This window comes from Heteronotia binoei, chromosome 1 (genome assembly GCF_032191835.1).
Source record: "Heteronotia binoei isolate CCM8104 ecotype False Entrance Well chromosome 1, APGP_CSIRO_Hbin_v1, whole genome shotgun sequence".
Lineage (NCBI taxonomy): Eukaryota > Metazoa > Chordata > Lepidosauria > Squamata > Gekkonidae > Heteronotia > Heteronotia binoei.
In genome coordinates, this window is record NC_083223.1 from 121,318,434 (window position 1) to 121,345,998 (window position 27,565).

The 27,565-nt window shown below is 42.6% G+C and overlaps 2 protein-coding genes across 11 annotated transcripts in view; one reads left to right on the forward strand and one right to left on the reverse strand.

The window, feature by feature from the left end:
- The window catches only part of BCLAF1 (BCL2 associated transcription factor 1), a 33,150-nt gene extending 22,292 nt beyond the window's left edge, over nucleotides 1–10,858 (reverse strand). For 5 of the 9 annotated variants that reach the window (XR_009555454.1, XR_009555451.1, XR_009555452.1 and 2 more), the window contains exons 1-4: nucleotides 10,719–10,843; nucleotides 8,055–8,120; nucleotides 5,795–5,917; nucleotides 3,092–3,994 (exon numbers count right to left, since the gene is read on the reverse strand). Coding sequence is in view for 5 of the 9 variants with exons in the window: in XM_060239984.1 (XP_060095967.1) it covers nucleotides 3,092–3,994; nucleotides 5,795–5,898 (1,007 nt within the window). In the remaining 4 variants the exon portion in view is untranslated. Of the gene's footprint in view, nucleotides 1–3,091; nucleotides 3,995–5,794; nucleotides 5,918–8,054; nucleotides 8,121–10,718 lie in introns of all 9 variants that reach the window. The other 4 variants (XM_060239967.1, XM_060239959.1, XR_009555448.1 and 1 more) reach the window with 3 other exon arrangements.
- An 11,112-nt stretch (nucleotides 10,859–21,970) lies between these two features.
- LOC132586740 (uncharacterized) overlaps nucleotides 21,971–27,565 on the forward strand; it is a 54,475-nt gene continuing 48,880 nt past the window's right edge. The window contains exons 1-2 of one of the 2 annotated variants that reach the window (XM_060258830.1): nucleotides 21,971–22,652; nucleotides 26,744–26,863. In XM_060258830.1, coding sequence (XP_060114813.1) covers nucleotides 22,427–22,652; nucleotides 26,744–26,863 — 346 coding nt within the window. In that variant the 5' untranslated portion in view covers nucleotides 21,971–22,426. The remainder of the gene's footprint in view (nucleotides 22,653–26,743; nucleotides 26,864–27,565) is intronic. The other variant, XM_060258839.1, reaches the window with a different exon arrangement.

A 27,565-nucleotide genomic window follows, 5' to 3' on the forward strand; every position in this document is an offset into this window, starting at 1 on the left:
CAGGGCTCTTTCCAGGTCCTGTTTTGGCCTTTAAGGGAGGCTTTACCGGAGCCAGACCTGCTAGCAACTACTGGGCAATTTGCTTCCACTCAACTGAATCACTCACCATGCCTGGCTTCTAACTACTACTGAACAGCAGCCATCCTATAAAGACCAGTGTGGTATAGTGATTAGAGTTTCAGAGCAGGGTCTAGCAGACCCAGGTTCAAATCATCAGCATGACATGAAAGCTCAGATGGTGATTTGGGGCTAGGTAGAGGTTGCCAGGGAGGGGGAGTGAAACTTTAAGACAGAGTAACAGATAAAGGTACATTTGGTTGTAGGGTGGGAAGGAGATAGCATAACCAACTCCAGGTTAGGAAATACCTGGAGATTTGTGAGTTGGAACTTGGGGAGGGTGGTGTGCGAGAGAAGGGTATAATGGCATAGACTCCACCATCCAAAGCAGTCATTTCCTCTATGGAAACTAGGGCTGCCAACCTCCACAAGGAGGCTGGACAGCACTTGAAATCACAACAGATTGCCAGATGACATAGGTCAGTTCTCCTGGATAAAATGGCTACTTGAGGGTGGGTGCTATGTCATTATATCCTGCTAAAGTCACTTCCTGCTGCAAACCCCAAATCCCCAGGAACCTCCCAATCTGGAGCTGGCAACCATAAAGCAAGCAGGAAAGAGGAAGAGTCTATGGGGCTTTCAGGAAAGGGAAAGAGGAAATAGTGGGGGAGGGGGGAATGAGATGCCTCCCACAAGTCCTTGCAGGTTTCTGCTTGTATATTCTAACAGGGAAGTCAACAAATTCTGAGGATACTTCAATCCGGTGACTGGAGTTGTGAACGGGCAAGCAAAATGTGTCCCAGATTTGCAGAAAAATCTGATTTTTTTTTTTAAAAAACCACAATTGTGCCAAAGTTTTCCTAGGCTGCCAGGGGGTGTATGTGGAGAGACAGAAACAGATAAAGGTAGGCTGGCTGTTGGGTGGGAAGGAGAGAAGAAAGCAGGAAAAGGGGGGTAGCTATAGGGGCATTCACTCAACTGAAAAAGGAAATAGTTGGAGAAGGGGAAATGAGATGCCTCCCACAAATTCTTGGGGATTTCCAACAGTAAAGTCTGTTTTCATAACCTACTGTGTATACCTACTGTGAACGAAGTAAATAAAACAAATATCAAGGAGACTCTACTAAACTGACGAAATAAAGGCTTTTCTCCTATGGCACCATGACCTTGAAATGCCTTCTGCAGACATCCATCTGGAACAGAACTAGCCTTTTTGTATCAAGACTTGTTAATCCAGACTTTTTCCAAATTGTTTTTTAAAAATAATAATAATTAAGAATCTGCACCATCTTTTAGTGTTACATCATCCTTTCTAATATTGGCCCAGCCCTTCACTTGAGACCTACACTAAAATCATGTAAGCTTCTCTCTCTTTCAGAACTTGAGATCCTGTTTCAGAAAACAAGATAAGGAAGGAAGGCAGTTCACTCATGTGCTGGTTTGTAGTCACACTGTTAGGCCTAATAGTTTCCACGCCAAAGAATCCAGGGAGGGAGTTTCAGCTACACATTCAATCTCATTAGTGCAAGGACCCATAGGTGGGAGAAGGTACTTGCTTAATTTGGTCCGGTACAGTTGCAGAGTACATTGTCTCATAATGGCATGGCAATATACCTGATTGGATTTGGTCACTTGGCTAGCAACATACCTAACCGGTCAAGTTACATTATTTGCTATACATATGACTGGTCAACTAGAATGATGCCAAAGCCAGTAGTTTGCATAAAGGAAGATCTTCCATTCTGGTCACTGCTCTTTGTCTGAATTACTTCCATCTTTGGGTCACCCCTTGTTTCTAGATCAGGTAAGCCAGGATGCTTTGGACTTCAAAACTGTTGGGCTCTGGCTTGTCAGGTAACATCCAGATTTAGAGAACCAATAATTCCATGTGTGCTTAGGTTAGACATTTAGCTTTTATTATTTTATCCTTGCTTTTTCTCTGCTCTTATATTGTATATCTCTTTAATAAATCTCATTAATTATACTTTGCAGTGATTTTGGATTACAAACAGATCAAATAAATCAATAAAGTTATGCCTTGTAAAACAAATGGCCTCCAGGAACATATCTCCATCCAAAACAGCTAGCATTAACTAGTTTGGATTTGGAATAAACAGGTTCCAATCCCCCACTCCTGAAGCTCACTTGGTGTACCTTCTACCTAACTGACCTTTGGAGTTATTGCTGTAAGAATTAAATGGAGTTGGGGAGAAAGACAGTGTAAGCGATTTCGGCTCCCCAAAGGGGGATCATAAACAAATAATAAAGATGGATTAGTTGAAGATACCTTTAGCTTAATCATAACTAAAAATGTTTTCTGAGATTTAAAACGCTGAGCAAAATGCTTTTAAACGATTTAGCCAGTATGAGATACACCTAGTGTTACATCTGACTACTGCTGCCAGCCTTAAATGTTTTCAGAAAGCATTCTCTAGTTTAAGGTTCCAAATGACACCATTCTGTCAATGCAGTGGTGTCTCCTTGAACTGAGAATACTGACCATTACATTTTGTAGAGCTCTGGAGTCCTGCAAAGAATCAATTCCCAACTGACCCTCTTTTTTGTAAAGTATTTTAAGAAAGCCACAAGCAATAATGCAAATATAAATGCAAGCACTTGTCAGCCAAAAAATATAGTCTTCAACAAAATAAATAACCTGATTCAGTTAGTTAAATCTGAAAAACCAAACTGATTCCTTAAAGAGTAAGAAAAAAATCTTACGTTTTAAACCCTGCAATAAAGTGTTTCGTTTCCTTAGCTTCTCACTATAGGCACAAAGGCCATCCCACTCAACTCAAGAACAGAAAATCTAATTATGTCCCTGACCCTGACATGGCAAGCCCCAAGACTCTAAACGTTGTTACTTGAAAAGTGTTCTTGCATTTGTTACTAAACCAGTATCTAAATATAAGCAAAATAAAGCTGGTGAAAATGCCAGTACTTTTCACAGCACAGTACACAGCCCAACAGAAAGTGATTATCCAGTTCGAATTACCTAAATAAGCAACTTTATTTTGTAGTCATGGGTTCTTACCTTTTCAAAAATTTTCCAGTCTTTGCACTTTCCTGTTCCCCAGCCTCAGGATAAAAAGAACGCATGCGAGTCTCCTCACGTGGAGCATTCTGTGATGTGACTGCTTTTGCAGGACTTCTTCTTGCAGGAATGTGATGAAGTGGGCTGTTCTGTGAAGGGCTGTAGCGACTGGAACCATTTCCCAAGGAACCAGACCCAGACCTCTCAGGGCTATGCTGAATGGAATGTGAATGCTGAGGTGTGTCTTTTGTCGAGTGAACAGCACTAAGCAACTGAGCATCAGAGCATGAAGAACTCTGACTTGGTGGGGAAGCAACAGAATGACTAAGAGGAGACCGTGGACTGTTATCATATGCTGAAAGTCCAGGCCAAATATCACCTGAAGCTGCTGATTTATTGAAGTCATCTAAAGTTTCAGATGGATCATGTTCAAATGCACCTTTCTCTTCCTCTTGTGATTTATTTTTTAATGGGCTGTCTTGCAAAGCAGCTCCCTCAGTTTTCTTTGCTTGCTTTTCTGATGATCCACGTCTTTTGGAAGAGACAGGTGATTTGCTGTATGGAGAAGATGATCGAGACGAAGAGGACCTTGGAGATCTGGAAGATCTATATGATCGGCGAGATCTGCTGCGAGACCTCTGGGAAGAGACTGATCTTCGCTTTGGACTTCTAGAACGAGAACGGCCCCGTCTAGGACTTCGGGAGTGCCTTCTATTCCAGACTGGTCTGTAACCTCCACGATGGTATCTACCTCCACCTCCTGGATAATATCCTCTACCTCTTCCTCTGTAGCCATAGGGGCGTCTCATTCCTCTATTATTTCTGTAATCTCTGCGATAATCTCTAGTATAAACACGATCTCTACTGCGAGATCGTGAATATGTCCTAGACCGAGACCTAGAACTAAGATTTACAAATATTTTAGTACTTGAAGAGTTCAAGATCCTTTTAAAACAACTGTCCAAAATCTTGAGCAATGGATAATATTCCAGTGGTCTAGGAAATTTATTCTACTCCCCTTTTCAACAGTCATTTCCCCACTCCCTTTCCATACTAGAGGTGCTTCCTCCCAATTTTCCAGTGGAAATAATGGAAATTTATGGGATAATTTTTTAAACAGTGAAACATTTTCTACTTTGGATGGAGTGAAATGCACACAAGGCTTTACTCATTCAAAATGTCTAGTGCAAGTATTTTAATGTATACTTGTAGACACACAAAATAACTTTAAGGAAATACATATTGTTTAACTGAGTAATTCTTTGCACAATTAATTGTTTTTGTGTGTAACAATACATCAGCAAAGAGTTTAATATTTTCAGCATCTATAGCTTGAGCTCTATGTCATCATTTTGCATATGCTTCTCTTTGGCCATTGTAGAAGATGTCCTCTGCTACAGAACACACTTCCCCCTGCCTCTAGGTCAGGGGTATCAAACATGCGGCCCAGGGGCCAAATCAGGTCCCTAGAGGGCTCCTATCAGAATCCCAAGCAACTGGCAGGCTGTCATCTACTTCCTTTTCCCTCTCGCTTCTGCATAACAGCTTGCTTTGCAAGGTTTGCTCAGTCACAAAGGAGCTACAGAGCAAAATCTCTATTTTCTCCATTGACTGAGGTTCCTCCCTTGGGGAGGAAGGGGAGAGAGGCAGAGCTTGCTTTGCCAGGCTCTCAATCACACAGCAGAACTACTGAGCTAAGCCTCTCTTCCTTCTATTGGCTGAGGCTCCTTCCCACCCCCCCGGTCCCCTGGGGAAGGAAGAAAAGAGCCAGAGCTTCCTTTGCCCAGTTCCCTGGATCCCATGGAAGAAATACAAAGAAAGCACCTTTAAGACCAACGAGTGCTAATGTTTTAAGCATGTGTTAAGTTTTTAAATAGGTACACACAAGGCCCAACCCAACAAGGTCTCATTTCTGTCAGATACAAATGAGTTTGACGCCCCTGCTCTAAGTAATTCCACCCATGCAAGACCAATATTTCTTAAGGAGATACAAAGGGCCTACCACAAAAGGAATATGCTGTGCAATGAAGGACTGCTTCCACAACAGCCCAAGAGAAGGTATACCATCTATGTCATGAAGCTTAACATACAAGACAAATATGCTGATTCTATTTTAACTGAATGTGACTGTCTAAATAAAATACGTCCGTCTATCACAAAAGTATATTTCCTTTTTACAACATATTGTTAAAGCAGGAAAATACTTAAACGTAAGTAATGCTTAGCTTCAGTTTTCCTCCAAATTCCTTTTTTTTTTTCTGGGGAGGAATGGGGAAATGTTTCCCCATCACCTTTGGCTTTAAATTTTCCAGAAATTTCCTCTTTTCTCCACAGCCATCAGTTTCTCATTTCCAAAATGTTCTCTAAAAAAAATTCTGCCTAGGTTCTTAACAGTAGACTGAGATCTCTCCCCAACTCTGAACAGTAGATTCCAACAACTAGAAGGCTAACTATATATCAGAGTGTATGTATTTAATGTGTACGTACATGTGTATACACACACATAATTCTTCTCTTCTGTTTTCTATACAACCATCAACAAAGTATTATCAAAGCAACTAAACAAAATATTGTCAAAACATTCAAAAAACTGAATCTACAATTTTGACATATACTGAGAAATTCAACAGAACTTGCTTCCAAGCATAAAGAGTCCATTCAAAAGCTTAAAGTTAAAAGAAAGTTAAAGTACAAGAAATTTACCTGTATCTCTTTTTTCTAGAATGGGATCTTGACCTTGACCTTGAAGTGGACTGTGATCTGGACTTTGACCTTGAAGAATGTGATCTAGTGTTAGAGCGACCCATTTTCCACTACTGGTTTAACCTACCCAATAAAAAAATAGGTAAAATAATGGTAAGTTACTAAAATTAGAAAGTTCAAATAATATATGAAATAAAACGTCTTAACATCAGGAACTATATATTTTTTATCTTACCATAATCTAACATGGAAGACAATGCTTTTTAAACAATTCAAGATTAAAAGAAATTTCTTCTTTCCCCAGAACAGACTTGTCAGCTAATAGCCAGTCTCTCAAAATGATAACTTCCTTAAAGAACAGCACTCTATTTTCTACCTTATGGCAAATTCAGTACTATGCTGTATGGACACTAAACAACAACACTGATAATTCTTCTCTACCATCATTATCCACATGAATATACCTTCCTCAATTACTTTTTCTTCTATCCATTGCTCCATTTCTTGATAGATCTTAATTTACCACTTCCTACAGTGAACCAAAATTTTCCAGCCACTTTCACCTCTCAAGTACCATGCTCTGCCCTTTGACCTTGATAAAGTAACAATAACCACATTCTTTTTATACTACTTATGATTAGCCAGTGTTAAAACATTAGTGCAAGTCACAGCTTAGGTAGGAACTACTTATTTTCAAAGTACTTTTCTCAACGCTAGTACGGCAGTTTTACCAGAAAACCAACACGTACACAAGCCAGTTAGGGCAGGAGGCATTACACCTCGTATATTTTTACTATACAACTATTTTATTTGAAAAGAAAAGAAATGTTTGTAAATATACAGACAAAACTCCTAGATCAAAATCTTTCCTATCCTAACTTCCTACACACTTGAAAACTCTTTATCTTCCTGCTGTTGAACTCAATGTGTATGTTAGTGCCAAAGGACAACCACCCACCCTCAGCCAGTCACTCAACTGGCTTCTGCATCCTTTCTTCTATCATGGTTTTAAAGCTGAGTTTACTTATAAGAAAATAAGAAGTGACACTAGATTGAAATGTAAGCTGTCTGCAAGGTATTTAAACTTTTAGAGATCTGATTGGATCCGATATGTTACATAGTTAATATGTCATTCTTGAACAGCCACTTCGATACGAAGTGATGGACTGTCACCACCTTCCCCAAGCAGTGTCCTGTGACCCCTGAAAATGCAACACCAGGAGTCAGGGGACCCTAAGTGCAAAAGGCACATGGAATAAGACACTGCAGTGAGGAGGCAGAATTGGACCACCTCACCTCCCTTTTCAGCTGGTGGTAAAAGGTGGTGGAGGACAATTTTGCCTGGTTCTTCCTTTTTCTAATGACCCTCTCTCAGATGGCCTTTTGTACATGAGAGTACTCCAACATCATACCACCAGGGGCCACTAGGAGTGAGGCAAGGCAGGAAAGATCTACCAACCATACATGGTTCAGAAGATTCATCTTATACTGTTACACTGACATTTCATAAAATCTTTCCCAACGAAGTATGCAGCATTCACAGGCAAATATCCTAATCTACAGATCCTCTCCCCTCACTATGCGTGTATGCACAGGCAACACAATAGGCCATTATGGAGAATGGGGAGCCTGTATTTGCCTCCCATATCTTTATCCTGCCCTTACTGTCTGGCTGGTCCTCAAATTTTACAGTTCCGAGCATGAGTAAGGATAAGGGGAAGGCTGGATCATGATATGGGAATCATGCACAAATATCCAGTTTCCCAGACTGCTTGGATATGCTGTCTGTGCAAAGAAAAAGCAGAAAGAGATAAACAGGGCACTGCTGAGAGTGATACCTTCATACTAGGAAGGATAATTACATTGTATTTACTCCCTGGTAAATTGTGTTTTCTTTCATAAGCCCATTTTCTCCACTGGCACATTCTTATATTTCTAATCCCAAACTACTTAAACTAGAAGCCCAGATAATATTGTTAGAGTAGTAAATATATAACATAGGAGTGAAGATACATATGCTTCCAGAAAATGCTCATTTCACTTATTAAGGAACCACCTTTAAAGTGCTGACAGCTCTTATGTCAATCTGCTTTCTTTCTGGTACTAAAAGCATATATTATTTCATTTGCTTTAACTCCCCCTCCCATTAACTACATGCTATATTTTGTATGTTAGTCATCTTGAGAAAACACTGCAAAATAAAAGCCTGAAATTTTAATAGGCTGGTTAAAGCCTTAAAACAGTAGAACACTTATCTTACCTGGCGATTCTGTATGTCAGTACAGAAGGAATTTACAGGTCTTAGTATGCACTCAAATAACAATCCCTGTTTTAAAAAAAAGTAAAGTTATTTTGACTACAATCCTTTATCTTATGTGGGGAATTTTTTAATGCTTGAAACAAAGACAAAACACAGAATCTGGCATTTCAATATTAGTAAATTTATCATTTATCTTCACTCTTTCCAGCATTATGTAACAGGTCTGCGGATTTGTTGCTTATTCACAAGTACACGTACAGTTACATTTATCAGCCGTCAGCAATTCATACATTAATGTGAGTACACAACTTTTCTTGGTAACAGCACAATCCTTCTAGCATACTTCTGGCAACCACTTGCAGCCAGCAATAACTATGTGATACCACATATAACTAAGGAGTACTATATAGCAGCAGAAGCAAATGCTCACAGCTCTGGGCTACCAGCATGCTGTTCTGACATGCCTCTCCAAGGGCCTGGCTTCCCAAAAGATTACTTGCTTGGGTGAATGACAAGTCCCCTCAATCTGAGTCTCCTATCAAGTTCTGGTCGCCGCACCTCAAAAAGGATATTATAGCTTTAGAGAAGGTGCAGAGAAGGGCAACTAGAATGATTAAAGGGCTGGAGCACTTTCCCTATGAAGAAAGGTTGAAACGCTTGGGACTCTTTAGCTTGGAGAAACGTCGACTGCGGGGTGACATGATAGAGGTTTACAAGATAATGCATGGAATGGAGAAAGTAGAGAAAGAAGTACTTTTCTCCCTTTCTCACAATACAAGAACTCGTGGGCATTCAATGAAATTGCTGAGCAGACAGGTTAAGACGGATAAAAGGAAGTACTTCTTCACCCAAAGGGTGATTAACATGTGGAATTCACTGCCACAGGAGGTGGTGGCGGCCACAAGTATAGCCACCTTCAAGAGGGGTTTAGATAAAAATATGGAGCACAGGTCCATCAGTGGCTATTAGCCACAGTGTATGTGTGTATATAAAATTTTTTGCCACTGTGTGACACAGAGTGTTGGACTTGATGGGCCGTTGGCCTGATCCAACATGGCTTCTCTTATGTTCTTATGTTCTTAACAGCAGCAATGACATGTTCAGTTCTATATACACTGTTCCCATTTCACCTCCAGAACCCATGCATGATACTGAATATGGAGAACAAGAATAGGAAACCACATGCATATACTAGTCTTTTCCATGTGCCATTCCTAATTTATTATCAAAATATGCAAAAGCTTACATTACTGAATGAAATGAGCAAGTGTGCTTGCTCTTCCAGTCAGTAGCCTTTAAGCATTTTACATAAATGTAAGCAGGGATCATTTTGTAGAAAAATAGGTGGTGGAGCTCATTAACATAACTCATTAGCATATGCCATCCGCCCCTCCATGGATGAAGGAGACCCCTGGGTGATGGAGACATGCTTGGGCTGGCTAGAGATCCAGCCAGCCCAACAAGGCCTCTCTTGCCTGGGGTTCTCCTGGGCTGCCTCCCCTGCCCCCTGTCAAAAGGGCAGCAAGCTACCTGCTGCCCAAAATTACATAAAAAGTGGAGAAACAGTGGTGTGGGCTTCTCCAGGGGTTAATGAGGGCTGCTGGGGGGATGGCAAAGCCCCTGGTGGCTGGCTGCCTGCTCTCCTAATCCAGAGATTGTTATGCACCTGCACCTACTATTCAATGGACAGGGTTGGTGGGGAGGAAGAGGGGGAACCCTCAGAAAGGTTCAGGAGCTGTGCTCCTGTGAACTCCTGCTGAATCTGAGGCCTGAATGTAAATGTCGATATTTCTTTAAAAAAAAACAAAAAAACTGCATGGTTAGGACTATCCCAACAACTACCTGTTTTCTAGATTTACAGTGTAAATTTAGTAGTGGTCTCTGGAAAGAAAGAACACTTCTAGCAACCTAGACATTGTATATTCAACAGGCATCTGCAGCCTATCGCCACTCAATAAAGAACACTCATACGATGGACACGTCTGCTAACACGTTCGCCGCATTCATCCCGTAAGACTGCATTTTTTAGGAACATCGAGGGGAGGGGAGGGGGCGGTTAACGTGCGAGCTGTCCAGCAGTCGCGAAGAAAACCTGGAAGCCGCTACGCCTCTGCTCTCCCCCGTCCCTCCTGACGGCTCAGTTGCCGCAGCGACGGGGCGGGGGCAGCGCCAACAGATCGGGTGTCGTTGCCGCGCAGCAGATAAATCGGAAAGGAGCGGTCTCTCGCGCTCTTCCTTTCTCCCCCGGGGTCAGACATTCCTCGCAGACCTCGTTCCCGGCTACGTCAGCCACCGGCGAGGGAGCGGCCCCGGCCCAAGGGGGGGGGGGCACTTAACGCACCAACAGCCTTCCCTCCCTCCCTCCCTCCTCCCCCCCACCCCCAGGCCGACCGAGGGTCCCCTCCCCCATCGCCTAGGGAAACGAAGGCCGGGGATATTTCTTCAAAAGCGGCTGTAGAAAGGGGGAGGGTCTGGCCGCACGCCCCGAGGAATATGAGGCCACGGAACTGGCGGAGGAGGGAGAAAGAGCGACGGGGGCTTTATGGCACCTGAGCGAAAATGGACATCGAAACCTCATAAAGAAAACAAACGAGCTAGACCGGAGCAGAGGGCACCTCCGTCGGCTGCTCAAAAAACTAAAATAAAAAACCTCGGCGGGCTCACCCGCTCCGGGCGACACCTCCCGTTCGACTCTACCGTTCGGCGGCCATTTCCCGTCTCCGTGAAGGAACAGAAAGAAGAGGGAGGAGGGAAACCATAGAGAAATCTATTTCTTCGACGTTAGCCACTGGCGGCGCGTCACTTCCGCTCCAGATGGGGATGTGGGATGTGCTAGGGACCGGAAGTCTGCCTACAAGCCTGCATTATCGGCACCTGCCCGTAGGAAAAATGGTGGGGAAGGAAAGGGAGTATTAGTGACGTGTAGCCCTTTCCTGGATTCTTCATAATCTCGTGATATTACGGAGGGAAGCAAATGGATACTTCGGGTGCGCAAACTCAATTGTGTTGTTCCTTATCAGGAACGTTTGCTTTACGTTGCTCAGTAATATCAGACAAGGCTTTTGGGGGGCAGGAATACGGAGGAACGCAGTCCTGGCTGGCTTGGGGCCAGGATGTGTGGCCTAATATGCAAATAAGTTCATGCTGGGCTTTTTCTACAAAAAAAGCCTTGACATCAGTAGATTTTTTTCTCCTGTTGTTTACTGCAGTTGTGTTCCCATGACGTTGGTTAGCCTGATGGCAGTTGGCCAGCCAGTGAACTTCATGGTCAAATCTTCATGGTCAAATGGGAGTTGAACTGTGCCACTCTACATTTCTCTGCTCTCTCTTAACTTCTGTTTTTATATCCTGCAATGCCCAGAGGAAAACTGTAGCCTTACAACAGCATAACGGGATAGGTTGGGCTGAGAAATAGTAACATACAAGCGGCTGCTTTTGGGGGCAGCTTACCCCCCCCCCCCCGGTATCTCCTCCACAATGTCCTTTTTCTGCCCTCATGACAGCCCCGTATCCTTTCCGCATTCTTGCTAATTTCCTTCCCTCGAAGCAGCAACCTATCTTTGGTTATATTCAGTAACTTGATTTATAGCCCCCCTTTCTTCCTGTTTGACACCCAAAGCAGCTTACATCATTCTCCTATCTTCCATTGTATCCTCACAACAACTCAGTGAGCTTCCGTGGCAGAATGGAGGTTTGAACAAAGTCTCCCACGTCCTAGTAAAACTAACCTCTACACCAGTGGTCCCCAACCTTTGGGCACCAGGGACTGGTTTTGTGCAAGACAATTATTCCATGGACCGGTGCGAGGGTGGGGTGATGATTTCAGGTTTATACAATTGTGCACTTTATTTCTATTAGTTTGGTGTAATGGTTAAGTGCGCAAACTCTTATCTGGGAGAACTGGGTTTGATTCCCCACTTCTCCACCTGCAGCTGCTGGAATGGCCTTGGGTCAGCCATAGCTCTGGCAGAGGTTGTTCTTGAAAGGGCAGCTACTGTGAGAGCTCGCTCAGCCCCACCCACCTCACAGGTTGTTTGGGAGGAAGGTAAAGGAGATTGTGAGCCGCTCTGAGATTCGGACTGGAGGGCAGGATATAAATTCAATGTTGTCATCTTATTATTATTACTACATTGTAATATCTAATGAAATAATAATACAACTCAAGACCCAGTTGCTAACAGGCCACGGACCAGTACCAAGCCATGGACCGGTACTGGACCACGGACCGGGGGTTGGGGACCCTTGCTCTACACCATAAGCACTTTTATGCAGTAGCTGCTGTTGAATAGTAACAACTTTGTGACCCTGATGAGTCCTCCCTCAAATGCCAAAACAGCCCTGGAAAGGGCCCTGCCCCCTTCCCCTGCCTCTTACTAGCAGAAACCAAGGCTTCAACATTGGAAATATTGTGGTTTTCTAGCAAGCTCCCAGCAGCCACTGTAAGGCATTTGTTTCTTCAAGGCTCAGGTGCTGCTTCTATTATTGGGGGGGGGGGGCAGTTAACGTCCCAGTGTGTTTCCTTTTTAGATTTCAGATTTTTCTGCAAATGGGGCTTTTAGCAGGTTTGTAGAAAGATCAGTCTTATCTGTCCATGGCACTGGTCTCCAGATTTGTATCCACAAATGCGGCCCCACTGAGAATTAGATATATTGATCTAAGGCTAAACAGTGAGTGTTTTCTTGCATCCAAGCCCAAAGCTACATAATACACGATTGGATTTTTTTTTACCCTGCAAATCTGTGCAAAGTTACTCGGGAGTAAGCACCACTGAACATAGGAATATGTTTATATCATGTTTGCTGGAGCCTTGGTAGATTCCAAATAATGGTCTATTATATTAATGCTGTAGCTGTATAGTTGGTAACATCTGACAGTAAACTTAGTACACTCCAATACATGTATGAATTGGCAAGAAAGCAAGCAGAAATGGTTTAACTATGGAAATCTGCATGCTGGTTTTTTACACAACGCTTCTTAGTAATTAACATTTCACACAGTAGAAAAAGATGGCAATTTAAAGCTACAATGTGTGTGCACACAAAAGGTCATTTCTTGAATAAAACTTCGTTGGTCTTAAAAGGTTCCACTAGACACTATCTTTATTCTACAACTCCAGCAGTTTTAGCAGGCAATTTCCCCAAAACACTGCAAGTTTGTTGCTTGCCTAAAGATACTTCTGTTAGTTGTTTGAGATTCACCATGGGCCTTAATTCTGCAAAGTGTCCTTGCTTGTAAGACTTTAGTGACTACGTCAACAGAATAATCTCAAGAAAGAATACACATAATACTTCTTAAATCTATTTTGTGGGGCTTATACCCAGGAAAGTGTTTTTAGGATTGAACTATGAGGGGTAGTTGAGCAGAATGATGTCTGCCCCCCCCCCCCAATACAAATTAGCATGATCAGGATTGCCAGGTCTGTGTTGGAAAATACCTGGAGACTTTGGGAGTGGAGCTAGGAGAGGGCTGGGTTTGGGGAGGGGAGGGGAGGGGCCTCAGAATTGTACATTGCCATAGAGTCCATGCTTCAACAGAGCCTCAGAATTGTACAATGCCATAGAGTCCATGCTTCAACGGGGCCATTTTCTCCAGGAGAGCTAATCTCTGCCAGCTAGAGATCAGTTGTAAAAGCAGGAGATCTCCAGGCCCCATCTGGAGGATGGCAACTCTAAATACCACTGTATTACACTAGCTTGATCATCATGCTCCACCACATTGTACAAGCAACTGTGAGCTGCCTCGGCGGGGAGGGTGGGATATAAGTGGAACTAAATAAATAAATAGTGCACATTCTTGAGGCTTGCTAGTAGATAGCATGCCATGAGTTTGCATGTATTACAGTGCTTTAGTACCACAAGCTACATCTTCATGAGAACTGCAGTTTTTTCAGAAGTCTAGTTTCTTTCTCTAATACATGAATGTGTATGTCACAGTTTCTTCAGTATGCCTATTGAAAATAGCTTCAGTATGTTAAAAGTTTATATAAACAGCTACATTTGATGTGAAGCAGGTGAAACGTATTATTTCGCTAGCCAATTTGTATCATAATATCAAGGCTGGATAACTTGTACTTATATCTTCTTGTATCTTGTGCTTGTATCTTCTTTATTTAAATACATGATGTATGAGAAATTAAAAATGAATACAAAGCGCCATGCATAATTGCAAAAACTAGCATATGCACACTACCAGGCTGCAGTATATACCTTTCCAAAAACAGCTTGCAAAGTAATCCTTAGAAAACATACTTCTACTCTCCATGAATACAGTGTAACAGTAGATGGCACTCTTTGTTTAGAATTGTCAGTGAACATTCCTTGCCACAACTATTTCATGAACAAAACCATGTGGCAGAAGAACAAGAGAGATAGACCCAACCCCCAGGCTTCTGTTTTCGTCAGATCAAGCGATTAATTCCTCACCAGTTGTTGCAGGGCTGCACTTTGACCTACAGCTCACTCCAATTGTTTAAGTCAGCAGTGTCAAACATGTGGGCTAAATCCAGCCTCCACAGGGCTCCAGAGGCATAGACTTTTCAATTTGATCCAGTGACATCATGGGGAGGAGCCAGTGACATCACAGAGAAGGGCCTCCATTATCACTTTGTTGTTGTTCAGTCACACAAAGGGTCGAGTCTGACTCTTTGCGACCTCATGGACAAAGCCACGGCAGGCCCTCCTGTCTTCCACCAAGTCTGCTCAAATTCATGTTTGTTACATCAGTAACGCTGTCCAGCCATCTCATCTTTTGCCATCTCCTTCTTTTGCCTTCTGACTTTCCCAGTATCAGGATCTTCTCCAGTGAATGCTCCCTTCTCATTTGGTGGCCAAAGTATTTGAGCTTCAGCATCAGCATCCCTTCCAGGGAACAGTCTGGGTTGATTTCCTTTAGGACTGACTGATTTGATCTTCTTGCAGTCCAAGGGACTCTCAAGAGTCTTTTCCAGCACCACAGCTCAAAAGCATCTATTCTTCTGCGCTTGGCCTTCCTTATGGTCCAGCTCTCACAGCCATACCTTACTACTGGGAATACCATCGCTTTGACTATACGGACATTTGTTGGCAGGGTAATGTCTCTACTTTTTATTATACTGTCTAGGTTCGCTGTAGCTGTCCTCCCAAGGAGCAAACATCTTTTAATTTCATGGCTACAGTCATCATCCGCAATGATCTTGGATCCCAGAAATGTGGTCTGTCACTACTTCCATGTCTTCCCCTTCTATTTGCCATGGTGTGATGGGACCAGATGCCATGATCTTAGTTTTTTTCATGTTGAGTTTCAAGCCTACTTTTGTGCTCTTCTCTTTCACCCTCAACAAGTGGTTCTTTAGGTCCTCCTCACTTTCTGCCATTAGAGTGGTGTCATCTGCATATCTGAGATTGTTGATGTTTTCCCCGGCAATCTTAATTCTGGCTTGTGCTTCATCCAGGCCAGCATTCCACATGATGTACTCTGCATATAAATTAAATAAACAGGGTGACAATATACATCCTTGTCGAACTCCTTTTCCTATTCTAAACCAATCAGTTGTTCCATATCCCATTCTGACTGTTGCTTCTTGACCCTTATACAGGTTTCTCAGGAGACATGTGACGTGGTCTGGTGCTCCCATCTCTTTAAGGACTTATCACAGTTTGTTGTGATCCACACAATCAAAGGCTTTAGCATAGTCAATGATACAGAAATAGACGTTTGCTGATACTCCCATGCTTTCTCCATAATCCATCGAATGTTGGCAATTTGATCTCTCGTTCCTCAGTCTCTCCGAAACCCAACTTGAACTTCTGGTAGTTCCCGATAGACATACTGCTGAAGCCTAGGATCTTTAACATGACCTTGCTGGCATGTGAAATGAGTGCAATGGTGCGATAGCGTGAACATTTCTTGGCATTACCCTTCTTTGGGATTGGAATATAAACTGACCTTTTCCAATCCTGTGGCACCACTTTTAACAGAATCATCTTTTAGGCCTTTGAATAACTCAACTGAGATACCGTCATCTCCGCTCACTTCGCTGTTAGTAACGCTTTCTAAGGCCCATTTGACTTCACCCTCCAGGATGTCTGGCTCAAGGTCAGCGATTGCACCATCATGGTCGTCAAGGACATTGAGATCCTTCTTGTATAATTCTTCTGTGTATTCTTGCCACCTCTTCCTGATCTCATCTGCTTCTGTTAGGTCCTTACCATTTTTGTCCTTTATCATGGCCATCTTTGCATAAAACGTTCCCTTGATTTCTCCAATTTTCTTGAAGAGAAGTTATCATTACCTATGAATTTATGGAGAAGCTCCCTCCCCATAAATTTAGGGAGTACCCCCCCCCCCGAACAATGCCCATGGACCGGGCCAAACTCAGGGAAAGGTAGGAGTTGGCCAGTGGTTATAGTGGTATCTCAGAGGTCTCTTGCTGTGTCCTGTTTTTGAAATACACTTTTAGAATAGTCACTTTAAGATCTGCAAATATACATATCATGTGCATAGGACAAACTATTGGTCATAAATTTGACAGTAAAAGGCAATACAGAAAAGCTTTAGGGGAACATTTTATAAGTTTCCCTGGACGTTCCCTTACAGCAGACATTTCCCTTCCCCCCGCTGTTTTCTGATGACCCTGAAGCATGGGGAGGGGCTCCAAACTGGGGGATCCCCTGCCCTCAACTGGGGATTGGCAACCCTATGCCTAGGTGGTGAACAATTGTCAACACACATCTACTTGACCAAGTCTTTAAGAGTGTAGTCATTTTGAAAAAAAAAAAAATAGGCTTGCTGGGGCCATTCATTTTCAAAAGGATCCGGTTCAGCATCCACTTAAATGAATGTAAACAATCACAGGCTTGAAGAAGACACAAAATATCTATCTGCCAAAAGAACCCCCAAATACTATAGCAATATGTATGCAACATAGCAATACAGTGTTATTCTCCCCCCCCCCATTTTTTTTCCAATCATTAACTAGTTGAAGAAAGTTTGAGTCCTGTAACACCTTTAAGACTTAATAAGTTTTATTCTGGGTATAAGCTATCCTGTGCTAGCACACTTCGTCAGATACATTAAAAATAGTTTCCTCAACCCATACTTACAAGGGTTGGGTGGTTGTCAGAAAAGCCAAGATGCATAAAATACTGGGTGATTATAGCTGATTACAGTTGAGACTGGATGTGAGAAAGATCTGTGAATTGCATAAAATTAGCATGCAAACACAAGAGTTAACAAACAAATATGGGAATAAAGTTTGAGGTTTCAGTTTTTACCTACAAGTCAAACAACATTCCATTATGGGTACAACTGAGAAGCTTAGTATGTCCACTCTTTAAGATTCACTGAAACAGAGTTCCTCAAGTATTACATATAGATAAGGAAGGAGGGGTAAGTAACTGAACAATAAATCCAGCTAAGATTGGAATAACACATTGGGTAAGATGTGTAAATCACAGTAAATTGGTATACAGATAATAAGGTAGGTAGATAGTCCCCTGTGCAAGCACCAGTCATTTCCAACTCTGGGGTGATGTTGTTTTCACAACGTTTTCACAGCAGACTTTTTACGAGGTAGTTTGCCATTGCCTTCCCCAGTCATCTACACTTTCCCCCCAGCAAGCTGGGTACTCATTTTACCGACCTCGGAAGGATGGAAGGCTGAGTCAACCTGGAGCCAGCTATTTGAACCCAGCTTCCACTGGGATCGAGCTCAGGTCGTGAGCTGGGAGCTCAGATGGCAGTACTGCAGCTTTACCATTCTGCATCATGGGGCTCTTACAGTTAATAAAGGAAAGGAAAGGTCCCCTGTGCAAGCACCAGTCGTTTCTGACTCTGGGGTGATGTTGCTTTTACAACGTTTTCACGGCAGACTTTTTTTACGCGGTGGTTTGCCATTGCCTTCCCCAGTCATCTACACTTTCCCCACAGCAAGCTGGGTTCTCATTTTACCGACCTCAGAAGGATGGAAGACTGGCTACCTGAAAACCCAGCTTCCACTGGGGATCGAACTCAGGTTATGAGCAGAGCTTAGGACTGCAGTACTCAGCTTTAACACTCTGCGCCACGGGGCTCTTATACAGATAATAAAGCAGTCAACAAATGTGACAATTGAGCTGAAGCGCAGTGGCACCTTTACCACCAACAAAGTGGTGTCTATAGCCCCCTTCACAGTGCCTTCTTACTTTTTGATATTTTTTCAGACACTAGAGTTTCTGGGGTTGTACACACACAAAAATATTTCTCTGACATGAGGCATGGGGGGGGGGTTGCTAGGGGGTAGGATGGGGTATAAATTGAGATGAGGAAGAAGGAGAAGGAAGATATTATTATTGAATTTATATCCCGCCCTATATGCTGAATCAGAGTGGCTCACAATCTCCTTTACCTCCCCCACCCCCACAACAGATGCCCTGTGAGGTAGGTTGGGCTGAGAGAGCTTTTATAGCAGCTGCCCTTTCAAGGACAACTCCTACAAAAATGATGATTGGCCAAAGGCCATTCCAGCAGCTGCAACTGGAGGAGTGGGGAATCAAACCCAGTTCTCCCAGATAAGAGTCCGCACACTTAACTACTGCACCAAACTGGCTGTCACCAACTACATGTTGAGTTCAGTATATGCTACAGTTTACAGCTGCTGTTGATACCTAAATCATTCAGTTTTCACTTATACTCAGAAATCAAAATTTCATTTTATTTCATGTATTCAACATACTCAGGATGGCTCACATCATAAAACCAACAGCAGCAAAACAATAAGACCAATGATTAATAGGGGGGGGGAAGGCTCATGTCAGATAAAATAAGTGTGTGTGCAATCTAAATGAAACAGTGTACATGCACACAAAAGCTGATGCCCAGAATAAAACTTGGTTGGTTCTTAAAGGTGCCACTGGCCTCAAATTTTGCTCTGCTGTTTCATACCAACATAGCTACTCTACCTGAATCTATTAGGAAATTTTTAAAGGCCTCTGATCTTCATGTCCACCCACACTCAATGTCACTTTCCCCCAAAATGTAAATTGGAACCAAGGAAGTATGCTGAATCCACTAAAGAGAGCCTGCAGTCTGACTGCTGGTACGTTGAAAGTGGGTGTAACCAGCCAGGCTTTATTTTCCAACAGACACCAAACTTATAAGGATCGATAAGTGCTGGGTATCAATACTTTAGTCATTACTCTAGAGAATCCAAAGATACAACTGAAAACTTTTGCAGATCTCAATTACCTTACAATATCAAGGGTCCTTCAACACTCTAGATTGGCTGGATGGATGAAAGAAATAGCCACCTTTCCTAGATTTCAGAGAGATCTGTATCTTCTGTGTGCTGCAAAAGCTATTGCCAGGAAAGAAAGTTACCAGATCTCCCCACCCATGTATTGATTTACCCAATTAGAGCTTACCAACACTGGTTAATATGCATATGGACACCTAGTCTCTGGCAGCAGAAGCTCAATTAGCATTTCTAAGGAGCTGAGGTTGTAAAGTCATTACATCACTTTGCAGCCCAGAGAGAAACTCACACATAGACTCTACCACCCCATTCATGCCTTTGAAGATAAATTGGAAGCCCCCAAGTCCTGTGCTGGTTGCCCGGAAGGGGCTTAGCCCCTGCCGGAAAAATCTGGGGGGGGGGGGCTTGAGCCCCGGAGCCCCTGCGTAGTTTACACCTATGCAGGGCTTCTATCAGGTCCATGAGCAACTGGCTGTCATCTGCTCCCTTCTCCCTCTCTTGCTTCCTCCTTCATCTCAGCTTGCTTTGCCAGCAGAGCCAGATTAACAGACCAAGTAGGCACTGGCCTATGGACCCCCATGCCTTTAGGGGCCCTGGGTCAGCAACCCCTCCACCCATTTTCCCCTTTCTTGCAGCCCTCCCAGCCTGCATGCGCAGCCAGCAACTGAGCTGCTCTTTGCCCAACTTACCTGGTGCGCCTGCTGCTGGCGTTGTTGCCAAGTTTGTCTCTCTCTGCCTCTCCCCTGCAGCTTAGTAAAAGGGGCTTTTGAGACGGTGCCTGCAGGCTGCAGTGGGGCTGTGGGCAGTGGGGCAGACGTTCAGACTTTGAGATAATTTGTGAGGGGGCCCCCAAGATTTTGACTGCCTAGGGTCCTCCACAGGGTTTAATCCGGCCCTGTTTGCCAGGTTCTCTCGATCACATAGGAACTACAGAGCAAGAGAGCTTGCTTTGCCAGGCTCTCTCAATTGCACTGAAGAATAATGGCACACTCACTCCATGTAGAAAATAATACCGTGTAATCCACAACGTGTATCTTCTTTAAATTATAAACAGTGATACAGAAAAAAAAACATCTAATGTACAACACACCTACTGTCCAAAGAACTATGCATCATTACTATAGTCCAACGAATAAAAAAAGAACTGGTCCAATTTTGTTTCAGGAGAACCCTTCTTCAAGGGACTATCTTTTACACTTATGGGTTCAGTAGTGTTAAAGTGCCATAATTCATTTCCTGGCTTTCCAAATTAGTCTAAATTTTCTTGTTGGAACGCCACTGCCAGTCATTATCTTTCAGCATTTAGTAGCTGAATAAAGGCTCCGAAAAAGCCTTATTGGTGAAAATGAGGTTTAAGGTTTCTAGAAAAGCCTGTTTGCATCTTTAAATCACTAAGAAGAATTTATTGCACACCAGAGAATCTGTCCCTCTTTGGGCTACCGCACAATTGTGCAGTGTACTGAGGTTCGTCTTCTTTGCCTTTCAAGTGTGGGAGTGTGGAGAAATGCTGAAGGAAAAGGAACAGTAAACTGTGTGGCTGGTTCTTTAAGGACTAAAAATTCTATGGACTGAGTATTCCACTCTCACCTAATTGTTCTGTATTTTCATTTATTTATTTTATGTTATATTTATATCCTGCCCATTCTATACAGACTCAAGGTGGCTAACAGCATAAAACACACAATAAACAATAAGCAATATTAAAACAATAAGACAATAAATAAATAAATGTTTTAAGAAATGACATTTTGTAATAATATTTAATATTTGTTGAATAGATTTGGGTTAATTTAGTAGCTTCATTGGACTTATTGCATGGAGGCTTAGCCTTTTCTCCTACACTCACCTGGGGACTAGCAACCCTAACAGTGAACCTATGCTCAGTGGAAAGGTGTCCAATGGCTGCCTCTTTTTCTCTTGGACTCAGCAATGGCAACTGGCAGCTGTGGAGAGAAAGTTTCCCTCTGCTAGAGGTGCAGGGTTGCCAAGTCTGTGTTGTAAAATACTTGGAGACTTTGGGGGTGGATCCAGGAGAAGGTGGGGTTTGGGGAGGGGAGGGGCCTCAGCATGCTGCAATGCCATAGAGTCCACCCTTCAAAGCTGCCATATTTTCCAGGGTAGCTGATCTCTGCCAGCTGGAGATCAGTTGTAAAAGAGGGAGATCTCCAGTCCCCACCTGGAGGCTGGCAATCCTATGAGGTAGAACTTTTAACTGTGGAATACAGTGGAGGGAAAAAACAAATATTTAGGACTTTTTTAAAATTGCCACTTTTGAAGGCATTTTCCCACATGTGCAGCTCATGTCATGACATCACCCTAACCCTCCATACTTTAAATGTGTACAGATGGAACTGGTTCAATATATATTTGTCTGAAATCAGGAGTCCAATAACTGTTTAATGTACATATATTCTTTTCCCATCCATATACCTGAACTGGTGTTGTTTGAAGGGGGAAAATGTAAACTAATTTTTAACTGCTGTGGTTATTTTTTTTTTAATTCTGTCAGGAAGTATTCAAAGTTATTACAAACTGTCTGCCAAGCCAGACAGTGCTATTGTTTTAAACTGGAATTACCTGTTTAATTTAGCTGGGGGGGGGCCTTCTCTGATTGGCAGATCAGTTGCAGAGGGAGGGACAAACAGGTGTCCTGCCTTTACCTGTGATATCATTGCTTCTACATATGCTTGGCCTTCCTTTGTTTATTGTCCCAGAGGCTGCTGCTAATCTAGTTAGAGCTAGTTAGAGATGCTAATGCTAGTTAGAGCATTCAAAACATGTTTTGTTTTCTGCAAAACAAAGACAGGTTCTGAATGTACAGTTTGTGTTGGATCATTTTATTTTTCTCTCATCCACATCAAGGGATGATTTATCATGTCTGTCCCTGACCCTGACTTTTTAATTTATTTCTTTACACACACACACACACACACAGAGATTTTGCTCTGCTCATTCAGTTTCTTTGAGTACATGAAACTGCTTTAGCCTTTTTTGTGTGTGTTTTTTTTCCCAGCAGGTCTAGATAATTGTATCTGATCTTATCTAGACCAAGATCTGCAATAAAAAGGAGCACTGGAGCAAGAGCCGAAACCAAGGGGGGGGGCAAACCCCTGGTCTTTGTACTTCAGTTCTCTTTGGTTTCTGCTGGATCCAAAAGTCTAGAATGGGTCAACTGTGCGCAAAGTGTGCCCAGTTGCTGTACGACCTTGTTCTCTCAGTGAAAACATTCTCCTCCAATTTGGTGCAGGATGTTAAAGAGTGTTTGGCTCAGATCTGTGACTGCTCCTGCCTAAAGCGAACAAAGTTTGAGACCAGGCAGCTCTACAAGCCTACTCTTCAGTGCCACGAAGAGGTGATTGCCCAAGAGTTTTTGCAGCACATTGAAAGAGGTAAGAAGTTTCTGATTTTGGAGGTGGGGGCAGCTAAGAATGGATGGCAGTTTGCTTGAATTAGGCTGCCTTCTATATGTTTGTGCAGTTTGGTGATCATAAGCAGAACAGAGCACAGATTTGTTTGTTTTTCTGATGGGAAACAGTGGAGGGGAAAGGGCACTAGTACTTCACCAGGACCAAACTATGTTTTGAGGAAAAACAAAAACTGAGTCCCTCTTTGAGATGTGTTAAGACATTCTCTGCCATCTAAAATCTGCAAAAGTACACAGATGTGCCTGAGTTCAGTTTTGCTCTGTCAAGTTCTCTGTCTTGTCCATCCTACACAAGTCTTCTGGGCAGGAATTAACACATTCCAGGTTTTTTGTACAGCACTCAGATGATACATAATAAAAATGCAATGAAAATAGTAATAGTAGCAATAGCAGTCTTGAAATCACAAAAAGTTTTAAATTATAGGCATCTCTAGTTGTGATTGTGCTGTACTTTTCCACAGTGTGCCAAAACACCTCATTTACATAATTTATACCACATTTTTTGCCCTTAGCCCCAGTTCTTCCCAAAACTATGACCCGTACGGTTAAGCTCTTCAGCTTCCAGGAAATTAAGGATGCTTACACAATGTATGTGATAGCGTATGTTCTGAACCTTCATTGCTGGACCTGAATTTTTGATAATGCAGAGTTTGCAAGAGTAGGGTTGCCAAGTCCAATTCAAGAAATATCTGGGGACTTTGGGGGTGGAGCCAGGAGACATCAGGGTGGAGCCAGGAACAAGGGTGTGACAAGCATAATTGAACTCCAAGGGAGTTCTGGCCATCACATTTAAAGGAACCGCACACCTTTTTAAATGTCTTCCTTCCATAGGAAATAATGAAGGATAGGGGCACCTTCTTTTGGGGCTCATAGAATGGGACCCCTTGGTCCAATCATTTTGAAACTTGGGAGATACTTTGGGGAGAGTCACTAGATACTATATTGAAAATTTGGTGCCTCTACCTCAAAAAAACAGCTCCCCCAGAGCCCCCGAAACTCCAGATCAATTTTCCATTATACCCTATGAGAATCAATCTCTACATAGAGAATAATGCTCAGCAGACGTGAGAGGATGCAAGGACTACAAGTCCCAGCATGCACCTCGCGAAGGGAGGCCGGACTGGAGCGAATAGCAGGCTGGCGGTGGGCGGGTCTTTGTGACTCGGAGGAAGGGAGAAGCCAGGCAGGGAAAGAGACACGATGCCATTCTACATCCCCCACCCCCGCTATCAGATTTTTAGGGAGCGGGGGATTAGGCTGCTAATTCAAGGGTCCCTCAGCAGGGCGGTGGGGTTGGGAAGCCTATGCAAGAGTGTGGTCACAGTAACATGTGTAGTGATTGACATGGTTTCAGCAACTGTGTGCCTGAATTCTGTGATGGATGATGGGATATTATCAAACATTATGAAGCATTCTTTGCATAGAATTATAATTGACCCAACTGTGAGTGATTGAGAAGCAAAGGTGGTTTGTTAGCTACCTTTGTAGAAAAATACAAGAGTTGTTTTGCTAAATCTGTGAGAAAGTGGAGTGTAAATATTTTTAAAAAAATAACCACATGGGTCATTGCCAATTACTCTACTGGTTTGGGGGGGGGGGGGAGTAATAGGAATGATGGTGGGAGCAGGCTGAAGCCAGCCCTTGTAACCTCTTGAGAATGTTTCCTACCTCCTCACCCATCAGAGACTGGGGCCCTGAAAATTCACTCTGTGCGTGCGTGTGACAGACAGAGAGCCCCTCTTTCTGTCCTTGGTTGTGCATGTGAGAGAAGTTTTATGTCTACATCTACTTCTAATGTTTGCTTTGTGTGCAAAAGCGTATGGAAGGGTGTTGACATACATTTGTAAAAAGCTGAGAGGTTTTCTAGAATGATTCTAGATGCTTAATTTGTGGGTTCATATTAGTACTACTTGAGCAGTAAGCTGTGGTTTCGCTAACTTTTTATTGTTTTTCTCTGTATTTTTTTTTTTTTTGAATGCTCTGCTGTTTAACTGTCATCCTTGGGACAATTGCAGCCGGGTTTTGTCCAGATTTCTCCCAGTGCTGCACCAGGCAACAGTATGGGCTAGGCTGGGACAGAAGGCCTTCCACTGTAGCAGGAGACCTGGTTCCCTTAGCCTTCAGCCAAGTTTGCTTGGTTCAGGGGAACGTCCAAGGAAGGAAACATATTCACTTCAGGCACAAACTTTTCCTGTCACTTGCTCAGAGCCAAATTGGTTTAGTTGTTAAGTGCATGGACTCTTATCTGGATGATTGATTCCCCATTCCTCTATATGCAGCCAGCTGGGTGACTTTGGGCCAGTCACAGAGCAAGACAGGGAAGACTACAGAGAAAGGTGTGGTACAGTGGAAAGGTGCAGCAATAGCATACCCAAAGACCTTGCTTTGAATCCCGGATGTGGTTGGCCCTGGGGAAGTCTGGATGGAATCCTAAGAACACCTGCATTTATTGCATGAGATGATCACTCATACTGAGTAGTTGCCCTACATTCCCACCATGTTGTCTGGCAAGCCCCCACACAATGTCTCATTCCTGAACCAGTAGACTTGTTCCTACCACACATTCCCAGCCACCCCAGCAACTTTTGTGCTCTGCCCACCCGTATCCTGCCCTAACCATGCTAGCTGCATGGCTTATTAGATGCCATTCGGGATCTAGGGGAGTGTAGAACTCAGTTGAGGGTGCTGCTCACATCATCAGGCCGCCACACACATCCCCAGCCCCCTTCTAGTGGGAGCTGTATGCTGAAGACAGCTGAGGTTGGTAGCTCTGCATAATAGCGCCTCCATATGTGTTCAGTTAAAGGAATAGATTCATTGTTTGTCCTAATCTGTAAAAAGAATACATGTTTTCTTGACTGTCTTCTAATAATGCTGCATATTTAAATGCCATGTGCTGATGCATAATCTTGGGCTCATCCCAGCTATGCAAGGATGTTTAGTTTTTGCTTAGCATAAGTGACAGAGTTGTCAAGACTGTTTTGTTGATCTGTGGTGGTCTGATATAATGTGAAACTGCCAGGCCACACCCTAGATCCTACCCATATCAGAAACAAGATATTTCATTAGTTGGCAATACTGGAGAAACATAAATTCCAAAATTCCTATTCCCAACATACGCTATAAGATAATAATGCCCTCTCTCTTTCCTCCCCCGTCCCCATAATATAATGGAATTCATGGCTGCAAAGTGTTGCTATAGCTACTAGCTTAGCTTTATGAAAGAATTAGAATACCTAATGGAGGATAAGTCTGGTCATAAGTAATGGAATCCATTGATAGCATGTAATAATTCTGATGAAGCCCCATAACAAGCATGAGCAGTTGGACATAAATCATATTGATTTCTTGTACATATAGATAGGAATGCATCCTAAATCTTAACTTAATGTTTACCTTCACCAACAATGTTATTGGTATACAAAAAGAGACAGTCAACATTTACTAAACAGTACATAAATATACTCTGATGATGCACTGCAAACACTGCATTGGCAAAGTGACTGATTTTGAAACTTATTTATCTACCGAGAATATGCAAGGAACTCTTTCCTTCTTGTCTGCACACCCCAATTCTGTGCTTACAAATGTCTTTTAATATCCTTCACAAATTAAGACTGATTAACCTAATTATTTGTTCCTTGTGCACTTTGTAATTTAACTAGATAGATTCCCATATGGTCAACTAATCTTTCTTTGACATGTGCTAAGAACTTCATCAATATGTTAGATGCTAGCAATGGGTTTGCCAGGTTAATCATTCATTATCCAAAAACTGTTTATTATGTGGGAACTGCTTGGAGATCATTTTATTGTTCCTCTTCAGTTTCTGTTCTTACCAGATTTCTTGAGCTGTTGGTGATGTGCCATATTTGATATTTTGAAGGGTAAATACTATTATTATTTTATAAGGGCAGAAATCCGTGCAGGCAGCTACTGGCAATCTTCCCATCAGTTTGAAAACATAAGCAATGCCTTGCTTTATCACATGAAGATTCTTCTCATTGACCATGGATAACGATTGGAGCTGATATTTTTAAACATATATTTGTTTAGGTTTTGAAATATCACCACTTGGCGAGGCCTCCCTGTCTGTTCTGAAGACGCTGGCATTTTCTGAGAACTCTGATTTACAGAAGTCTGCTTCTCTGTTTTACTTAAAGATAAGTCAACACTGTAAGTAGGATATATGACAAATATGTCTTGTATACTATAGAAACATTGAAGAACAGAGTCCCCACCCTCCTGAAGCTGAAAGGACTGTGAAGAAACATCTAAAACCCTAATTTTGTGGATTAGTTAACTGCAATCATTTATTAGCATTTCATTTGTATGCAAATAAAGAGCATAAGATGCTTTCCTGAAGCTCTGAAGTTGTGCCACCTAAAGAGACCCATGGGTGGCAGCTGGATGAGAATGGAAAGGCAAGTAAAAAGAAGCCAGGCTGTTAAAGTTACAACTACAAGGGTTTCCTTTGGATCAGGGCCATGGAGAGAAAATTTTTAACCCCCTCCCCTTGCAATGTATCTGCCATGGCAGTAATTAGCCTGTAAAAGGGAAAATATGGGTCTTTTCCCTGAGGTCAGTTTCAATCAGCAAAACCATACCATATGGCATTGTAGTTCTGTCCTCTGGCTTGCCATCATAATGGTACAAGAAACAGAAAATAGTCCCTCAAGATTCTAGGTCTGGTGTCTGAAAGAAGGTCGAAAGGAATCCATTTGAAGAATGTGCCAGTTTTCTTTTAGCTCTAAGATTTTTGTGGAATATACTCTGTAACTTTCAAGTTTGTTCCAGTGTTTTATTTAACACTGTGTAGACACCAAAATACAAGCAAAGACAGACAACAAGACTTGACCTGACCTGAGTTGTTGCAGT